The sequence below is a fragment of the Anguilla anguilla genome, chromosome 1 (genome assembly GCF_013347855.1).
Source record: "Anguilla anguilla isolate fAngAng1 chromosome 1, fAngAng1.pri, whole genome shotgun sequence".
Taxonomy (NCBI): domain Eukaryota; kingdom Metazoa; phylum Chordata; class Actinopteri; order Anguilliformes; family Anguillidae; genus Anguilla; species Anguilla anguilla.
Window position 1 is genome coordinate 61,805,224 of NC_049201.1, and position 14,503 is coordinate 61,819,726.

At 45.8% G+C, this 14,503-nt stretch overlaps 1 protein-coding gene across 6 annotated transcripts in view; it reads left to right on the forward strand.

Moving 5' to 3' along the window:
• The first annotated feature begins 827 nt into the window (after positions 1-827).
• zgc:158766 (uncharacterized protein LOC100009641 homolog) overlaps positions 828-14,503 on the forward strand; it is a 32,658-nt gene continuing 18,982 nt past the window's right edge. For 3 of the 6 annotated variants that reach the window (XM_035434733.1, XM_035434743.1, XM_035434751.1), the window contains exons 1-3: positions 828-1,151; positions 9,342-9,539; positions 12,369-13,629. In XM_035434733.1, coding sequence (XP_035290624.1) covers positions 1,083-1,151; positions 9,342-9,539; positions 12,369-13,629 — 1,528 coding nt within the window. In that variant the 5' untranslated portion in view covers positions 828-1,082. The remainder of the gene's footprint in view (positions 1,152-9,341; positions 9,540-12,368; positions 13,630-14,503) is intronic. The other 3 variants (XM_035434704.1, XM_035434723.1, XM_035434714.1) reach the window with 2 other exon arrangements.

Genomic DNA, 14,503 nt, shown 5'->3' on the forward strand with positions numbered 1-14,503 from the left:
GACAGAGTGGCAGTTAGCATATTCTGAAACAAACACTCAGAATATGGATTCAGTCTTTCCCTCTCTTTCGTGGTTGAATAATGACCACGTTCCCATTCTGCATAGCATTTATTCAAGGGAGGATATTATTACTGAGCATGAGAACAATCTCAAATGACAAATGTCACTCATCGCAAAGCAGCCTTTTTTTCTTCCATCTAATTTCCTGTCAATCATTAGTCTGCATTAAAAATGTGTTTTGGAATTCAGAATATTTACATTTTTTAAGTTAGGTTGTATAATTAGCAAATGAGAATTCAGTTTTGAAAATTGCTTGTCTCTGGCCTGGCTGTTTGAGGAATAGGAGGTCCCACGTGTCTGGTCCCCAAATGAGTCCCTTAGTGTGAGAATGTGCTTTACTACGGTGAAGATTTAAGGGGTCACTATTGTGACGCGGGTGACCTGCACCACTGATGGTATGCTGATGTCTTCTTTTTCTTTTTTCCTTTTTTCTTTTCAAAACCAGCAGAATAAGCTGAAACCCAAGTCCATTTGTTTTTTCAGGACAAAGAGCAGCCGTCGGGGGCGGGGAGGTTTGGTGGGGGTGGGGTCGAGGGGGTCGAGGGGGGGTCAGTCAGAGCAGTACCCCTGCAGGGCAGGGAAGGGGGTGATGGGAAGGGGGGGGGCATTGTTGTGTGTGGGTCAGGTAGTGTGTTTTCTGAATGGTGAAGGAAGTTGCATCTGTATGGATTACCCTGCTGGGAGAGGCTTCTGTAGCAGCGGAGAGGGAGGGGAGAGAGAGAGCGGAGTGGGGAGGAGGAGGGGGCACAGAGAGCAGCAGAGAGAGAGAGAGAGAGGGAGAGCCTGAGCGTGCTGCCTCTCTCACGCTTCAACAGGTCTTCAGTGGAACATTTTCAGCTCAGCACAGCCGCCGGAGGTAGAGCCAGGGACAGCTGGGGGAGACCGTCATGGCTGTGGACAGAGAGGGACGGAGGGGCACCGTACAAGCGTCGCAAAACTGACATGGCCGTCAAAAGCAAAGTGACCGGGCTTCACGGTTCTTTTTCGGTCGGTTGATTAATTCGGTTCCTCTCCGCTTGTACATGTTGTTACTTCACAACATGCACCCCAGAGCCAAGTCCCGGAGCTGTGACAACTACCTGAGCATAAAGGTAAGACCTGTAGAGCGAAGCCACATGCGGCACTGTGGGGAAGAGTCACGGTCCCGTTGACCAGGGTTTTTTTTAGGAGTGCGGAGCACCTTTTTCAAAGCAACAGTTTAGCATGGCAAAGCAGTTTCATTAACTGAATACAATGTTAAAGAAGTTGAAAGCTGACTTTGGTAATGGCGGGACATGTTCATTTTGTTTGAATGCGGTGTACCAGTTCATTGTTACGAGTCTGCATACAATTACAAAAATGGACGCTCAAAATGCAAATTGTGTTTCTCAGAGAAATGCAAATTGTGTGTTCCCTGCCAGTGTGCGAAGCTGCTTTTCTCTAATATGCCACAGAGGATAAGCAACTGGTGTTCCTGTCTTTGTGTGGGAGGTTTTCTTGTGCGTAGTTTCAAGCCCTGGGTTAAAGTTGAAAATTGTGTGTGCAGGATAGGAACCTGGAGGACTGATTCCTCTGAATGCAGAAGCCCAGCTGTCCCAGGTTGTGTCAGGGCTAGTCCAGCATGAGCATGGCAGAAAAACATTTGGGAAAAGGAATTTTGTGTTCAGAGACAGGCGGTGCTGGAGGATGCCGTTGTCGTTTGAATTCCTTGCTTTGTTCCTTTGTGTGGGACATCGTTACCTGTCCGGAACGCCCATCTCCTCATTACACACCTCACATTCCCTGTTTCTGACTTTTCTGACTAAGCTCCACATTTTATTTAAACTTTACTGTGGAGTTCACAAAGGAGTTTCCCGATGGTTCTTTGAATCAGGGAATGCTGGCTTTGGGAGAAATGTATAACACACCTTCGTAAAGCATGTCTGCTTGCCCTTTGTTTTTGCATGTTCTACCCGACACCCTTCCGGAGTTAAATTTTTAATTCCATGCTTGTCATTCCATTATATTCAACAGTAATAATACCTTTCCAGTTCTTGAGAGAATGATGGCAGGTGTCTTTTATAAAACAGATGTTGTGTGATCATATCTGTCAGGCTTGGTTTTGTTGGAATGTCTGTAGGTGTGGGTTGTCTTTGTGTCTTAATGCAAGGGTTACTTCACAGTCATAACAGTTTTGTTCCAGACCTGCTTCCTACAGTTGGTTTTGGTGGCCATTAATAGTCTCGACAAATTCATTCATCTTTTTTTCAAACTGGCATGTCTGTCCAGCTGGAATTTCCCAACTGCTTAGCAGCCAAATTCAGTCGCCCCATCGCTTCACCTGATTGCTTTGTGACATTGGTTTAATCAAACTTCTGAGCACCGAACCCAGTCGCTTTGCTGTTGCATTAAAGCCGCTGATGTTCTGGTGCTCCTTCAGCTTCAGTATTTCCCCTCAAGCTGTTTTTGACTGAGAATCAGACTTTTAGAAGATGTAATAGTGTTGTTTGTTGTGGGATGAGAAGCAATCACACAAAGTTTTCTTTATTGTTCTTCAAGAGAACTAGATGAAGTATATGAAAATAAAAAGCCCCCAATCACTTGTGAATTAGTGTTGTGGAGGGCAATAGGTCTTTCTCTTTCTCTTTTGCCTGTCTTTGAGGGATAAGTGTTCTAATTATGTCCTCTGCTTCATTGTGTGTTTATTGTGTGACTGACACAACTTTTGAAAAACCCTGTTGTTCACCTCTTGTTGTCAGTGATTGTCTTGCTATCCATACTCTGTTTACTGTGCACACAATGCAAGTTTTAGTGATGTAACTTCCTATAGGGTCAACAGGGGATGTCTTCTGTTGCTGGGCAACATGCTAATTTCTTCCTGTCCCACGATGTTTGCATCCTGCAGGACAAAGCACTGGGCTGCCGAATGATGTGAGCCATATCTGTGTAAGGGGCAGTGATGGGAAATGGAGTACATGTCCTCTTTATATCTGGGGATGTTTTGTGGTCTAAGGAAGGGTGGTGACGATAACCTCTGTGTAACTCGGAGATGCAAAAATTGGCTGGGAAAAACATAGGGCCCTGAGCTGAATTAGTCATGTTGTAGATAGCCATTGATAATATTTTGGCACTATGGCCTCTAACTGCAGTGCTTTGTGAAAAGGAAAGATGTAATGCATGGGGTTGACTGTAGAATTTCGAAACATCTTTGTTACCAGTAGAAAAATCTAGAATAATCGCTCGCATTTTTAAAATCCTTATAACAAATATCACGTGACTAAACCACACTGTAATATATAGGCCTATGCATTTTAGTCTGTCTATGTTGAAGTAATGCAAACATGCTTATTGACCAGCCAAGTAAACAATGGCCATGCATTGCGTGGGGACAGAGTGGGTCAGTCTTTAGGATAAATTAAAATGAGTTCATTTTCTGTGATTTGACAGATAGGACTTAACCAAGTAACAACCTAGCGGCATAAGATCACATTTCCCTGCTTATTTTTCGTTTTTTGATTCAATACATTTACAACTTGACTGACCTGCTTGAGATAATTGTAACAAGTTTAGGAAATATTTTGTTGTGCCATCAACGCCTATGTTCACAATCTAATGGTGATTTCACATGTAACCTATGGCTGCACATTGTATTTATGTTTCTATTGTTTGGGCTTGTGGTTGATGTAGCGTAATTACTACGAGAGTGTTAGCAGGTGAGTAAGCTGAGTGACAGGGCCATGAGTCACTGATGTAATGCATTTTCCATGCTCTATGAACACACACACACACACACACACACACACACACCTCACTGTCCTAGGTCCCCTTCCCCTCCACAGGTCTCAACAGACTGAGTTCATTTTATTATATATCTTACATTTTAAAGGTTATATGTGTAGAGGTGACATGAACATATATAATTTCCGAGAGATCTTTGTAAACCACTGCAGCATTTATAGAGTCATGTGTTTCTGTACCAAGCCTTTTGCAGGCAGCTTCTGTTAGCCATCAAGTGGCAGGGGTTAAGATGTATGTGACCCTGTCCTCGGGTGCCACTGAAGTCATCTTTGGATCAAATTCAGAACAATAATAAAGTGTCACCTTCAAATGACCTCCAACATTTGTGAAATCTTGAGACTTTACTGTCAGGCGGTCTGAGAAAGGCAATTTCCACTACTAAAACCACCAGTCCTGCCCCTCTACCTTCTGATAATACTGCCCCTCTGCTGCTACTGCCCCTCTGCCAGTACTGCCCCTTACTACTACTGCCCCTCTGCCACTACTGCCCCTCTGCTCTATTGACCTGCTGGCCATTTGCCCTCTCTTTCCTCCAGATAACTTCTCTTAAGCAAATCAGAATTGGAATCAAACGTTCTGAGATGTACTGTAAAGAAAAGTACCTGTTTGTATGTGCCTCCTATGCACTGAATTTACTTGATTTCATCCCTGTGTGTATGTGTGTGTGTGTATGCATGTGTTTGTGTGCCTGCACCTGTGTGTTTGTGTGCCTACCCCTGTGTGTGTGTGTGTGTGTGTGTGTGTGTGCATGCATGCATGTGCATGTGTGTGTTTGTGTGCCTGCACCTGTGTATTTGTGTGCCTACTCCTGTGTGTGTGTGTGTGTGTGTGTGTGTATGCTCTCACATTACTCTCTCTCCTGGTCACTTCATGCTCCACTGGAGGCCTGGTGCGCAACTCCTTTGTGTCCCTGACCCACTAAATGTGTCTGGTGTTCTCTCTCTCCCCCTGTTGCTCCCTGTTTCCCTCTGACTCCCCCCTGTCTTTTTTACTCTCTATATCCTCTCTTCTATTTTTTTCACATATCTCTCTCCCATTCTCACTCTCTGAACTCTCTGTCCAAAGTCACAGATTTACATTGTGTAGGACGGAGCTATTCCAGAACTGTGGGGGCTTGAACTGTACTGAAAAAAATGTCAACTGTGTGTGGGCCGACTACTGATACTGTGTGGCTATTGAACAAGCAGCGATTCACTTCTAGCCTGTCCAGTCAATATACTGTAACACTCAGGCATTTCATGGTTGGTTGGAAGTTGAGACAAGTTCTATGGTATGTACTGCCCCTCTTATACTGAAGAGAGAACAGCTGAATTTGCCCTCACGCCATAGAATTCTGTACATGACATACAGCAGGAGCAGATTCCTGGAACACTGAAACGCAAGCATTCTTTTTAGGCCCGTAACTAATGAAAGCCCTCAAGATAAACCATTTGTTCGCATTTGTAATGACTGTTTTTCAGGGCAGCAGTGCAGAATGTTTCTCAATGAGAGGATCCACCACATGTTAACATGCATATCAGTGGAAAGTTATAGAATTGAATAAAGAAACAAAAACTTAATTGACACTATTTAATTAAAATGGAAATGATGAAACTATCTGTACTATGCACTGAGTTGGTCAAGCATATCAAAATGCCTCCTTTCCTTACTTTACCTTGATTTCATTAGGGAACTTCCATAGTGGTAGCACTGTTTGACTGTAGTGTATATATTTTCTGTATGTTACACTGTATATCTGCTTGTGTGGCAGATGTCCTCAAATTTTGCTCGAGGGCATAAGGCCAACGCCCCACCTGGAATCCAAACCCTCAGCCCACTAATTACAAGTCTGCTGCCCTAGCGGCTCTACCTCATGGCTGCTGTTGCAAAGGCCCGTGATCAAAAAGGGAGACTCCACTCCGCACCAGCCTCACCACAGAACTCCTGCTTATTACAGCACCGCAGACATTACACCAACCGGAGTCCGGAGGACTACTTTTTTTTTTTTTTTTTGCTGTGACTGGAAGACCTAAAAGCAGTAATATCCCTTGCTTAAACTGTCTGTCTTCCTGACTGAGAGACTGCACCGCTTTGAATGGTTTCTGCAGTCACAGAGCAGTCACGGACGTTGTGAACAGCGGTTTTTCAGTGTTCAGTTTTTGCATAGGTTTGAGTTTATTACGCTTTACACAAATTCGCGCTGGTCTTGTAGGTGAAGTAATTGTTCATGGGAGCGCTTGCCAAGCTTAGCAGGAATGCAGAATGATGCCACACACCCTCACGCCTGTTTCCCTTTTGCTTACTTATCTTGCATTAATAAAAGGCCTACAGTATCCCAGGAGTACTGGTCTGTAAAAGAGTGGAGGCAAAATTGATTTTCTGTAGGGTGGGACTCATAGTAAAATTTATTGCCCAGCTCCTTGTATAACTGCTCTAATAAGTCACTGATTTACAGTCCTTTTTTTTGGCCACCTCATTGACGCCACCTTAGGTATTTGTCGTCTTGTTACGTGCGAAGTGCTGTGTGGTGACGTCACTCCCATTGTAATCTTTACTTTTTTTCTATCAAACACGATGTTATTCTTCTTCTCCATGGTACAATAGTGGCCAAGGCCCAGCAGCATATTGTTGAGCCAGTGCGAGCGTTTGAGCATTAATGCAGGCGGGCGTGTTGTGTGGGACAGCAGCAGTGCGCAGCTGTCAGAGATGGGCGTCTAACAATGGGTGCCTTTGAGCAGCGTCTCTCAGCGTAGATGCCAGTTAATGTCTGTGGCACTGAGAGGACAGAGAGACGATCAGAACACGCGGGGTGAATGCTGAGACTCTGGACCGATGTGTAAATGGGAAGCCCCTCCCCCCTCCCTGCCCCTCTGCTCAACCCCTCGCCCCTGCACACAACGGCCTGTCCTACGGAAATGACATCATCCAGCTGAAAAGCCAAAGCCACAGATGGGGAAAGTGACTTCCTGTGCCTTGTGTGCTCCAGGGCTGGTTTCTCACTATTTGTTGTTGTGGCGTGACCAAGTTGAGACAGGGGAGGGGAAGTGGAACTGCACTGATATGCATGTGTTTACTGCATTAGATCAGTCAAACTCTTTGGTGAAATAGCTGTCAAAAGTTGTCATTGGATGACATCCCACATTGACATCCCACAATAAATAAACTCAGCTGTGTGATGAATGTTGTCGACAACAGTAGACAAATAGACTCCTTGATCAAAATGTTGTATTTTTGCTTGGCCAACATTATCAATGATAGTCAATTCTGCTGTGTTGTAACTTTATCTAAGAAACATTTGGAGTTACAATGTAGAATCGCTGTCAGTTTTGACACTATGACCGTAAAAATTCACAACCCATTCCGGGTGTAATAGGTAAAACAAAAGTCATGTACAGTTTGTATTGTCATTTTTATTGGCGGGTCATGTCACCACATCCTCCAAAAAAACCCCAGCTACCCTGCAGACACAATGAAACGGTGGTGTGAAGGACTTTCCAGGCCTTGTGTTTGCGTCCGTCGCTCGTGACGTCACGCCCACAGGTGTTTCCCCTCTCGCCAGTGGAAAGGGGAGCGTTGAGCACATTTCCTGCGACCCCCTGGTTTCCTGTTGTGTGGCGGGAGGCTGGACGAGTGTCCGACTGCGTCTTCCAGACCAGTGCTGGCGCAGAGCGTCGCCACGGGAAAGTCCTCGCGGCCCGAACAAAAACGGGAGTGGCCCAGTGCTTTAAAGGGCACCTACTGGCTGCTGAGAAAACAAAGCGCTGGAAAGCCATTGAGTCAAACAGGCTGATTGCTTTTGCAGCTGAGTTAGTGTTTCCCGTGCATCTATTTAAGCTCTTTCCCACGCTATCTCTCATTGACAATTTCCAGAAACTGTGCTAATACTTTAGAGCCCAATTCAATAGTGCGTCCAAAATTATGATTATACTGTATATTTTTGATGACTTTGGTTTGAAAATGTCTCTTTACGTTTTGTGTACCGATAATCCTCCACCTCCTCTTGTGCTGAGCTGTTCAATGTCTTCATTCCATTCATTGCATTGATATGAATATGACAAGCCAAAGCACATAAAACACACTGGAATGATGAAAAATGCCTTGGGCTCTGTGTTCCCCATGCTGTGGAGATGTCGGCTGCTTTCACGCTGGCAGATTTTTCCTTGGACGGGTCCTGCTCACAGACAGCCTGGCTGGCTGGGTCAGATCACCGCTGCTGCCTGGTGGCTATGCACAGTGGAGTCATTTTAGACTTTAACTACAAGTAGAACTGAGTGGTCAATGTGGGGACAACCCAGCAAAGAAGTAAAAAAAAAAACTGCACTTGTAGATCTGCAGGCATGTCCATCCTCTGAAAGTCTGTGAATAACTTCATCTGTCCACTTTGTGTGTGTGTGTGTGTGTGTGTGTGTGTGTGCATTTTTGTGTGTCTGTGTGCCTCTGTATGTGCATGTATATGTGTGTTCGTGCATGTGTGTTTTGTGTGTGTATGTGTGCGTGCGCTTATGTGTGTATGCGTGTCTGTGTATCTGTATGTGCGTGTACGTGTGTACGTGCGCGTGTGGTTTGTGTGTGTACTGTATGTATACAGCAGGGTAGAGAAAGGAATGTTGAAAGAATTTAGGCATGGTAATGAACATGACTAGGTACGACTCCTCCGTCAGTAAAATACCGTGTTAGAAGCCTTGCAGAGGAATCTGGGTGGCAAAAGAAATGCTTTTTCACACTAAATCCTCAGTGGAATATTTTCACTGAATCCTGGCATTTCAGCATACCTTGTAATAAATGTCAAGGGTAAAATCTCCGACACACTATACTAAACTATAATAATTAAAAGTACAAACACATCTTAATTGTTTAATCATGTAAGTGCTTTATGTATACTTTAATATGCATCTGTAAAGAGAGTGCACAGCTTTGTTCAGTGCTGAGAAATGGAGGAAATATTCATGCCTGTCTTCAGCATAACAGCTAAATGCTGTTACCCTAGAAGTTACACAAGCATGACTGTTTTGTTTCAGTTTCTTGCAAAAGGTTGTGGGTTGAGCTATCATTGAAATTAGTGTAAAAATGTGGAAAAACAAAGCCATGTAAAACTGGCAGTGAACATTGCAGACATTGTGGTTTGATTGAATAGAACCGTTGTTTTGTCTACGCGTGTGCCATCCTCTCATCCTCATCTCTATTCTTTACTCTACAGTAAGTGACCATCTTGCGTGGCTCTCAACAATTTCCTCTATAAGCATCTACAAGTAGCTCTTTTGTTAGTGGACATTGTGTGATAATGTCTCATTCTTTCTGTCTCATTCTCTGTCTCTCTCTCTCTCTCTCCCTCTCCCTCTTTCTCTCTCTGTTTCTCTACAATTCCAAAAATGCTTTTTCTGCAGGAAATACTTAAAACAGTAAATATTGCCAAAGTGTACAAACAACAATAACATTACAACAACAACAACAACAACAACAATAATAATAATAATAATCTGTAAAAAAGAGAAGATAGAAAAGAATCATAAATAAACTCTCTCTCTCTCTCTCTCTCTCTCTGTCAGGACTCTGAATCCTTGGACAGCTGTATTCAGAGCACCCTGTCAGCCCTGTACCCTCCCTTCAGTGCCACCGCTGCCACCGTCCTGTGGCAGCTGTTCAGCGTGGTGGAGCGGCAGTACCGGGGCGACGGCCTCCGCTGCCTCATCGACTTCCTGCTGCCCGCCAAGAGGATCCTCCAGGGCATCCAGCGAGAGACATGCGTACGTGCCTGAGAGATATGCTAGCGTGCTGTCTCAGCACAGAGGGCTACGCTCATTACACTCCACATTCCATCCAGTGACACAGCTGAAGTAATTCAAGGGTACAGCGGCACTACCACGCCCAGGGTTAGAAACGGAAGCCTTCTGATTGCACATTCATTTGCCTGGTTACTACAGGAAGTCAGTAGGAGACGGACAGAGAGGCAGATTAATGGAAGAAAGAACACTACTTTCCTGGGTCGGGGTATTTTGCTTTTGCATGTTGTCCTGTACCTGAAATCTAATCCAATATACTCAGTGTGTGAGCTACTGCAGATCACCTGCTTCAGTAAATGCCAAACTCTCCAGCTGCATATCTACATCAGTCTTTTTTTATCCAGCTTTATCTTAATTTCCCCAAGCTGTCTCATCGCTGCAAGCTCCTCAGTATGGGAGAGCTCGTGGGCATGCCTATGCAGGTGGACCCCCTGCAGTCTGAAACACTCCCCCTGGGCATTAACCGACATCAGCTGGGAGCAGGGAAGAAGCTTCTGAATGCTGTGATGGTGTGATTGAGAGAAAAATAAGAGGCTGAGAAAGCGTTGGAGGATTTGGGTTCAGAGAAGGAAAGGGGTTAGGGAGAGAGGAAGATACTTTTAAGTGAAAAACTCAAATTCAATGGAAACTATCGGAAGCACAGTGCTGGAATGTGTTTCCAAGCCATTTCCTCCCAACAGGGGGAACAAATATCATCCCTGTGAAATAAACAAGGTCAGCCTCTTTTCCTGCATGAACTCACGCTCACAACTCTGGAGCAAGGCCTGCAGATCAGTTATAATTTAAAAAATGATTTAGTCGTCGATTGAAGCTTCATAGCATGGTACTTGAAAAGAAGGCAGATGAAAACAGAGATATCATTATTTCTTCCTTCAGAAATGATGCAGTTTATTCTGCAAATTGAGTTATCTAAAATGTTTCGGTAGTGCTTTATTGTTGCAAATAATGCATTTGACCTGAAGAGAGAGTAAAGAAACAGAGAGAGGGAGACAGAGAAAGTACGGAACACTGACACTGAGACAGACATGGGTGTACAGGGAACATGAGGCGTAGACAGAGTTTATCTTTGTTCGAAAAACCAAGCTGAAAAATAATCACCCTGATCTACAAAGAGCTGAAACAGATAAAGAGAGCCATGGAGGGGCTGAGATTGACTCAGGGTTTCAGGGGCTGAAATCCAACCCGGATTCACAAGGGCTTTGGCCAGAGTGGCTCTGTGTGCAAACGCCTGAAATCTTACCCCTCGAATCTGCTGAGTGCTCATTATCCCTCCAGGAGGGAAGCGCAGTTACAGCTGCGCCCGTGCTTTGTGGCGTCCAAACTGCTTTGCTCCCAATGAAAGGCTTTGTATTCCCTCCAACGTGGGCCCTTTTCAAGTCCCGATTCAGACCCACAGCGTGAGAAAACAGACTCATACCTGCAGCCTGCAAGGTACACTAGACATAAAAAAATGAAAATTAATTATGTCAAACTATATCAAATGTTACAGATTATCATCCTTATAGTGTCCTTTATAAAAGCATCTGAGTGCATTTGTTAGCAGGCACATCTTGTCTTTGAGAATATATATTTACTTTAGCATTAGTATGTAATTGAAAATGTTTTTATTTACACCTTTGGCCATTCTTGTATACTGCACCACAAAACACTACAAAAGCAAGAAACAACAATTGTGTGCCCTAAAAATGTGCCCTAAATGGACCTCTTGGTACATGCTCACGGCTGTGTAAATATGTACTTTTTCCATATTATTTCATATATAATGGGGAAAGTATAATCCTTAGGTCCAAATTAAAAGTATGATCATTCTCTTTTTTATTACGATCCCTTTGTAATAGACAAACACCTCCGCTTTTGTGTACGCATTGAGTTTGGATAAAGTGTTCGCAGTGCATGCTGGGAAAAGCAACAGGATAAGGCAGGTTTCTTTGGCTCTGTGTTAGAGAAAGCGGATGTTTCAATCTACAGCTGGTCCTAAAACGGTCACTGGAGCCAAGAGTGTGGAAATCAGTTCATATGTTTCACCAGTTATAACAACTACTGTAAATGTGGTACTTACAGGGGTCTTTTTGGTAGAGCTAACCATTGTGAAATAAAAGAGTAAAAGCATGATGCTGTTTTAACTTATATGACAACCTATATGAATTTAGTCTGCAGCATTGCTACGGATATATCCCTGTGTATAATATTGGTACATACCATAAGTGGCAGGCAATGAGATGTAACCTACACATAAGCTTATTTTAGGTCTAACTGCAGTGCACTTTATCATTAACACTAAGTTACTTCTAGTTTCTTGCACAGTGCATTGTTTCTGCTGGTGTGTGTTTTAATGAGGTCCATATGTGTGTTTGTGCAAAGTTCAGGCATGTGTTTATATGAGGCTCAGGTGTGTGTTTTTATGAGGCTCAGGTGTGTGTTTGTTTGAGGCTCAGGTGTGTGTTTGTATGAAGTACAGGTGAGTGTTTGTATAAGGTTCAAGTGTGTGTTTGTTTGAGGCTCAGGTGTGTATGTTTGAGGCTCAGGTGTGTGTGTATGAGGCCAGGTGTGTTTGTATAAGATCCAGGTGCGTGTTTGTGTATGAGGTCCAGATGTGTGTTTGTATAAGATCCAGGTGTGCGTGTGTGTATGAGGCTCAGGTGTGTGTGTGTGTGTATGAGGCTCCGGTGTGTGTGTGTGTGCGTGTGTGTATATGAGGCTCAGGTGTGTGTGCGTGTGTGTGTGTGTGTGTGTATGAGGCTCCGGTGTGTGTGTGTATGAGGCTGACTCACTCCTCTGTGTTGTGTCTCTCAGGTGAGGTTTAAAGGCCTGCTGTTGTACCACGAGGGCTGGCCGTTGTGCATTCATGAGAAGGTGGTGCTCCAGCTCGCCCCGCTGCACAAGGTGCGACTGAAGCAGGGCGACTTCTACCTGCAGGTGGTTCCTCTGGGCCGCAAATCCGCTAAGCTGGTGATAAAATGCCTGTCGGGCAGCGGGCAGGCCATCGCCGAGGTCCCAGTGGAGGAGAGCATGTACGGCAGCGTCTTCACGGCTGACTTCCTGCAGAATGTGACGCGCGACCGCAACCTGCACCCTCTGCAAAACTGCCTGCTGACCACCGGGACGGTCGTGTACCGCACGCCCTGGAAGAATATCGTCAACCCCCTGCTCATCACCAGCACCGCGGACGCCATCATGCAGGCGCGCCGGGGCGGAGCCTTCCGGGGCCAGCTGGCCACCTGCAGCACCAGCGGCTCCACGGGAACGCTGGACAGCCACCGCAGCTCCCGCGAGTCGCTCCACTCGCAGGGCGCCGACTCCGCCGCGTCCGAGCCCCCCGCGCACAGGGGGGCGGAGCCGGGCCCCATGCAGCACTCCCCGTCACCTGCAGGGGGCCTCCTGACCCCGAGCAGGGACTCGCTCAGCGCAGAGACGGGCTCCCCGTCCTCGCCCGCCGTGACGGACGACGGGGGAGGGGATAGAGACGGGATGGGAGTCGGGTCCAGGACCCTCTCCTTCAGCACCGATCTGAGCAACCCGGGCCCCCGCAGGCGCCACCCTCGCGACTCGGCCGCCTTCGAGGCCCGCAGACTCTTCCGGAAGTCCTACATGGAGGCGCTGCAGAACCCCATGAATCTGGGCTCCAGTTCTGAGTCCATACTGGAGGAGGGGACGGAGCCAGGCACAGGTCCTGCCACACCCCGGGCAGACTGCGCATCACCCACGGGCAGTGCCTCGGACGCCCGCACCCCCAGGAGGGACCTCCTGTCCAGGAGGATGGGCAGCAAGGTGTTGCCGGGCGGCGAGGAATCTCGACCAAACGTTCCCTTTCTCCCGCTGCAGCGGGGACACAAGAGCCCTGAGCCCAGCAGGCCAGAGAGGCGTTCCAAATCCCTGGAGCGGACAAATAAGACTGCGCAGGTCAAAGGTCACAGGGCCCGCTCTTCCTCGGGGGGCTCTACCAGCGGGTCACCCAAGAAGAGCCTGAATGGGTATTCCCTCAGGTTTGGGAAGCTGGAGGTAGAGGCAGGATTACCAAGCACTGACAGGAGGAACGTCTTGAAAGAAGACTCAGGTAAATATCATTCTGTTGCATTAAAAGGGGTTTGCTGCTGTTTGTTCACCTTCTTCAGGCCAGATCCTGTGAAGTCAAATCTGAGCCTTTCTGCTATAAACAAGGAAAGCTAATTTTTCAGTTGATTATCTCCTGTAAATAGATGAGCATTTGTGTTTTGCCTCTGTGACTAAGTTGAAGCTATTTGGTGTGAGCAATGCAATGGGTCTGTCTCTGTAGATTTTATTTGAGTTTTCATATTAAATACCATTGAAAGGTAAAACAATTTGCCTTGCATTTACAGAATTGATACAATTTTTCCATATTATCATTCAGTCTTACCAACCATTTTATATGAAATGTTGTAGCGTATGCCCATTCAGTGAATAATATGACCAAATATTATAGCCACATGGATTCAAAAATAGACTTTGTTTAAGGCAGGTTTCATTTGGGAGTTTATACACAAGTGTGTAATTATGAGGAGTCACATGGGGAAAGACCAGCTGTAGGAGAAGATTTGCGCTTGTATTTGGCAGCTTTGAACTCACCACTCATAATTGTGGCCTGGTGGACTTTACTGTGTCGCTGTGTGGGGTGGTAGTATTTGTTTTTGACTGGTGTGAATGTGGCCTGGTGGATTTTACTGTGTCTCTGTGTGGAGTGGTAGTATTTGTTTTTGACTGGTGTGAATGTGGCCTGGTGGATTTTACTGTGTCTCTGTGTGGGGTGGTAGTATTTGTTTTTGACTGGTGTGAATGTGGCCTGGTGGACTTTACTGTGTCGCTGTGTGGGGTGGTAGTATTTGTTTTGGGCTGGTGTGATACTGTGGGCAGTGCCCTGCCCTGGAAACTACCTCATCCTGGCTCATCAGGCCAGGCGTGGTGCAGGAGGG